This window comes from Myotis davidii, unplaced genomic scaffold (assembly GCF_000327345.1).
Source record: "Myotis davidii unplaced genomic scaffold, ASM32734v1 scaffold363, whole genome shotgun sequence".
NCBI lineage: Eukaryota > Metazoa > Chordata > Mammalia > Chiroptera > Vespertilionidae > Myotis > Myotis davidii.
This window is the reverse complement of record NW_006294069.1, coordinates 2,005,124-2,011,247: the sequence shown is the minus strand read 5'-3', so window position 1 is coordinate 2,011,247 and position 6,124 is coordinate 2,005,124. Positions and strand designations below refer to the sequence as shown.

At 44.6% G+C, this 6,124-nt stretch overlaps 1 protein-coding gene across 2 annotated transcripts in view; it reads right to left on the bottom strand.

Moving 5' to 3' along the window:
• Nucleotides 1-5,618, bottom strand: part of GOSR1 (golgi SNAP receptor complex member 1) — a 40,218-nt gene extending 34,600 nt beyond the window's left edge. Inside the window, exons 1-2 of one of the 2 annotated variants that reach the window (XM_006768071.2) lie at nt 5,507-5,618; nt 3,164-3,284 (exon numbers count right to left, since the gene is read on the bottom strand). In XM_006768071.2, coding sequence (XP_006768134.1) covers nt 3,164-3,284; nt 5,507-5,537 — 152 coding nt within the window. In that variant the 5' untranslated portion in view covers nt 5,538-5,618. The remainder of the gene's footprint in view (nt 1-3,163; nt 3,285-5,506) is intronic. The other variant, XM_006768072.2, reaches the window with a different exon arrangement.
• Nucleotides 5,619-6,124: the final 506 nt, after the last annotated feature.

Below are 6,124 nucleotides of genomic sequence, written 5' to 3'. Positions count from 1 at the left end.
GTCAAGGGCAGGGGGAGGGGGGAAGGAGACATATGTAATACTCTTTGTAATACTTTAAGCAATAAAAAAACAAAACAAAACAAAACAAAACAAAACAAAACCTCATTCTCCACAATACTAAAATTCAGTTAAATTTAATTCATTTTATAGGTATGTGATGATTCATAGGCCAGTAAGTTCTCCAAATACAGAAACTAAAAAAATTACTCATCACTGAGTTTATTCATCATGACATGCTTTCAACCTGAGCAACACACAAAACACTTCAGAATGCAAATTGAAAAGAAAAAAAAAAGAATGCAGAGTGGATCTTGATCCTCATGGCCTTAAGTTTCTTATCGAAGGGGACAGTTAGGCTGAAGTAATTCCACAAAGTCGGTCCCAGTTTTATTGCAGAATTTCTCCAGGAATGTTTTCAAGATAGTTTTTCCTTTAAAGGAGTCACAAAAGTATTAAGTTCATGAAGCATAGAGAACATAGAAAAAGTATCATGTAATTGTATCTCTTAACTATTTGGAGTTTTAAAATTATATAATCACTGGCATAGCCAAGTGGGAGACTTAAATTCAGGAAATATGCTTAATACATATAAAAGAATATACCTCATTCTTTTACTTGCTAAGTAAAGGTGAGCCCAAAGCAATGCAGTACGATGAAAGCTATGTGTGACATGCCAATAGCTTACTTTTAGATCCTAGAGTCAGTATGTTGGCCCTGCTATCTTTAATTCTTTAATAATGTGCCCCATTAAAAAGAAGCAACAAGGGAATATGGGGGACATCTGTAATACTGTCAATAATAATATATATATTATTTAAATTTAAAAAGGAAGCAACAGTTTGGCTATAGTGCTGGAATGAGTCTTTTGTTGAAATGTGCATAGAAAGTTTTAGAGAGTGGGCTCTGGAGATAGAAAGAGCTGGGTTCAAATCCAAGGTCAGTTTTTATTATTATTAGTTGAGAAAAATATCGCACCCATGACCAATCCTCACAAAAGTATGTAAACTAGAGAAGATAACAACTAACAACTCTGCTACCTGCAACTTCACTGGGAGATACATAAAACATTTTTATAGGTAAAAAATGTTCCCAGCAATCTTTTGAAAAAATTAAATATATTTTTACTGATATCAGAGAGGAAGGGAGAGGGAGAGAGAAAGAGAGAAAGAAACATCAATAATAAGAATCATTGATCGGCTGCCCCCCTGCATGTCCCACACTGAGGATCGAGCCCACAACCCAGGCATGCACACTGACTGGGAATCAAACACTGACCTCTTCAATGATCAACCACTGAGCCACTGCAGCTGGGCCCTAGCAGTCTTTATATAAAGCTCTTAGAATAGTACCTGACACATGATAAACACTCTGTGTCAACTATTAAAATTATTATTAATTATCAAAAGTTGGAAACAACATCCATCTACAGAATAAATTGTGATACAATAATATAATCCTATATAATAAAAGGCTAATATGCAAATCGACCAAATGGCAGAATGATCGGTCGCTATGATACACACTGACCACCAGGGGGCAGACACTCTGTGCAGGAGCTGGTAGTCAGTGTGGTCCCACAGGGGAAGTGCCACTCAGCCAGAAGCTGGGCTCACGGCTGGCGAGCGCAGCAGGGTGGCAGGAGCCTCTCCCACCTCCACGGCAGTGCTAAGGGTGTCCAACTGATAGTCCGGACATCCCCCGAGGGCTCCTGGACTGCGAGGGGGTGCAGGCCGGGCTGAGGGACCGCCCCCCGCCGAGTGCAAGAATTTCGTGCACCGGGCTTCTAGTGTAATAATAATGTATGTTAAATGTATTCAAAGCTTAATCTCAAAGATAATGTTAAACCAAAAAGCAAGTTGCAAAATAACTTTGATAGGATATTTTGAATTGTTTAGGAATACAAACATATACCATAAAATATATATGGAGATTATGAGGATGAAAAAAATGGATGCTGTCAGGGGCTTAACTGAATTGTTCAAGATTATTTCTTAAAGTGGGAAATAAGAACATGAGAATCCAATATATTATTCTTTATACTTTTCTACATGTCTGAAATATTTCCTAATACTTTCGAAACAAGTGAATGGCCTAAAGTGAGCAAAAGATTCAAAGATAAGAATACATTTTCCAAAAGAACTATCATATGACCCATCAATTCCTTTTCTGGGTATTTATCTGAAAAATATGAAAACACTAATTTAAAAAGATATATGCACCCCTATATTATTGCAGCATTATTTACAGTAGCCTAGGTATGAAATAAGCTAAGTATCCATCAATGAATGAATGGACTCAGCCGTGAAAAAGATGAACTACTGCCATTTGTGACAATATGGATGGCCCTTAAGGATATTATTCTAAGTTAAGTAAGACAGACTGAAAAGGACAAAAACCATATGATTTCACTCATATATGAAATACAAAAAAGAAACAAACTAGCAAACAAAATAAACTCACAGATACAGTCAAAAGATGGGCAGTTATCAGAGGGAAAGGAGAATAGGAGGAGGGCAAACATGGGTAAAGGGCGTCAAATGTAAGGAGACAGATGGAAGCTAGGCTTTTGGTAGTGAACACACTACAATGCACAGATGTCCAACTGCGATGTTGTACACCTGCACCTTATATGTTATTAACCAATGTTACCTCAATTAATAAAAACACAATTTCTATACAGTCAATATAGTAGTATATTGGTTACTCATAAAAGAACCAAAATTAAAAATAGCTTAGATGATTAGTAGGGAGGATACACACTGCATTAGATTCATTCTAAAATGCCAGAATAGCAGTATACGTACTTGGCATTTGGGTAGTTCCTCACATCTATTTAGCAATCAGAAGGTATAAGAATACAATATGGAAAAATCAACCACATTTTCTTAAACTGATTGACCTAGAAAGTTATTTCTGACACAAGCTCATTCGTAAGCCTTAGCATTTTCCTCCCGACACTGTCACAATTTTTGCCTAAGAACCCCAAATTAATACTAGTTTCAAGAATTAAGAATTTTCATAAATCACTAAAAACAAATAACATAAAAATAAAATACCAAAAATCCACCAATAGAACAAATTACAGAGTTACATTTTAGTTTAATTTTTCATGCTTTAAAAACATTATACAGTTTAAGGCATAAGAGAGAGGATCTGGTAGTACCTATACCTGTCGCGTCTTCCATCTCGGGCACTGCTGTGACTGTAACTCGTGCACAGTTTACTGAAGGAAACTAGTTTCAGGTCAAGTTCATTTTCCAGCTGTCGAGCCTGTTTCCTGAGATCTTTAACAAAAGTATAAAAGCCAATGATTCAGACACAAAAAGTCCATCAGTAGACATAAAATTCACAAAGCTATTCTGAAGAAAACAAACTATGAAAATGATCATATATTGATCTAGGTTCAATTTTATAAAAAAGTTTTAAATGGAAGAAACCAAAGATGTACCCAGCAAAGCAAACCGTCACTTATTTTAAACTTCAGGTGGGGCAAAAAGGCAGGGGGGAGATGCAAATTTTCGGCTTTCTCCAAAAGACAACTAGACAACAAAGGTTGTTCTAAATCCCTGAAATTATTTATACAGCAACAAATAAATCTTGTTAAGTTAGGGGAAAACAAAAGAAAACACAAATCACAAAGAAACTGACTGCGGTTTATGAATTTACCATTTAACTTTATAAAAAAAGAAACCATCACTGTTTTTGACAGAGATTTTCCTATTTCTTTATATCCCAAAACTTTATTAGGCTCATGAGATTCTTAATAGTAGAGTGACTTAAGCGATTGAGCATGAAGAACAAAATAATCGTTGACAAAGATGTACACAACTGTCTTTCAATAAGCTTACCCAGATTTGGAGAGGCTGAAATTAACCATGACAATGTGCTACTAACAAGGTCAAGTGTAAGTACAACCAAACTAACAGCTGTAGGTTTTAATACAACAGAAACAAGCAAGCAAGCAGGGACACGGGTTTGGCATCCAAGTGGCTGAGTGAGAGAAGCGGCAGCCCCAACACCCCATCCAGTTGTAAGGAACCTCATTCCTGGTGAAGTGGAGGCCAACATGAACGGGCTGGAAGGTGGGAAGAATCCTGTGAGGGCCTCCTCTTTCAGGACAGAGCAATACAAAATATTATTTCAATACACTCATCAGCCACCAGAAGTAGGGAGCCGCGTAAAGCGTGGAGTGTTTTCCCCCAGAAACCGAGTCTCAGAGCCTCGGCTCTGCGCTTCCGAGAACTGGGTCTGCGGTGTGTCCACGATCTACCGAACCTGCGAGCCCCAGCTTTTCCTTTTCCAAACCCCGATCTCCCGGGGTTCCCTGGTGCTACAATGAGGACAGCACAGCGCTTCCCAAACCTGCAGCCCAGCGACGAGTATTCCAGATACCAGCAGCCACTGCTGCAGAAATCAAAACTACCTCCGAGCCAGGACACACGTGCCGCTCGGTCACTTTGAAGACGGTTTAAAGGACCAGCCCGCCCGCTGTCGCCGGTCACTGCCTTCCCCAGCAGAGAACAGCAAGGAGAGGCATTCTCAAAGCACGACAGGCAAGCACGCATGGACTTAATGCAGAATTCAGCATCTAAGACCCGGAGGCCGACAGTGACCATCCTGCGGCTGCTGGTGGCTCCCAGAGGCTTCAGGGGGTAGCAACAGGGAATAGTTTAAAAGGGGGGGGGAAAATAATTCAGAGAGCAGTCTCTAGGCTGCAGTAAAGCAAACACTTGGAAGAGAAAAGTGAGCCTCTGTGCCATCGCGGCCCAAGACATGACTTTCCCCCGGGTCCTCATTCAGGAATCAAAGAAACGCGCTCGTCAAATCGCAAGATGATTTTGTGTTTTGTTTTGTTGGTAGAAAAAGTATCACAAATGCAATCATCACAATTCACGCTGGTTCTCTCAACTTTCTCTGGTTAACGAAACGGATCTCGGCAGCGGACGGGTCAGGTAATTTCCTCCGCCAGCAAACGGACCCGACCTCCCCGGCCCGGCCCGCGGCAGCCGAGGGCGCTCAGCTGCGGACACTCCGCTCACACAACCGCCCCTCTATGGCCGGGCCGACGAGCTCCTTCCTCCTTCCTCCTTTCCCTCCCAACGGTCCACGGCGCCGGCTCCTGCGGGCTCCCGGCCTCGGGATACCCTCGCCCAACACTCGTTTCCTCCCCGACCTCCGAGTTCACACGAAAGCCCCTTCGTCCGGGTTCCGCGACGCTCTCAGCCTGGCTCTCCTCCGGCTACCCAGACCCGTCCTCCTCTCCATCCCCGCTCAGCCCTCCGGGTCCGACCCCCGCCCCAGGCCCCGCCGCCTCTCGGGTCAGCCCCCTGTCCCAGCCGGTTCCTTCTCCTCAGCCCCGAGGCCCCGAGGCTCCCACGGGACGCCCTGCCCGCCCCCGCTCGGCCACACGGAGGCCTGGCCCTTTCCTCTGCTGCCACCCCCAACACCCGTCCTCTCTCAGCCCCTCCGCCCCCAGGTGAGTCCCAGCCGGAGGCCTCGCCCTTACCTTCCCAGTAATTGCTGGTTCCTGCCGCCATCTTTGTTGTCCGACGTCAGTCGGGAGACGAGAGTCCAGGCGCTGCGGGCCAGAGAGTCGCCTCCGCGCCTTCTTCCGCCCTGGCGCCAGGGCCGATGGGATACGTGAGCCTCCAGAGACACCGCCACCTGGTGGTCGATTGATCACTTGACACCCCTCGCGGGGCGCGACTGAAAATCTCAGGCTTGGCGCCGGACACGCCTGCTTTTCTGATGCTCCTGTCCGTTCTCTGCGCTGCAAGGTTTCATCATCGCACCATCGCCCTCGGCTCCGTTCATCCCCTCGCTCAGCAGCACCTACCTGTCTGAGAAGAAAGTCTTCCTCAGACCCAGCTCCTGTTTGCCTCACCTGCTCGCCGGGCACCTCTTCCGCTGGCCTCTTACCCGTCTCAGAGCCAGAGGCCCTTTTCTTCCCAAACCCAACCTCTTCATCCTACCTGCGCCCCGTGCTCCGTCATCCCGGACCTCTGACCTTCGTGCCCGTCTGCACGGTCGCCTTCTCCTCTGTCTGCAGTAGCTCCAGTCCCAGCCCGCTTCCTTCCAGCCACCGAATCAGGACTGTGTGCTAACTGCTTCCTTTGGTCATCTG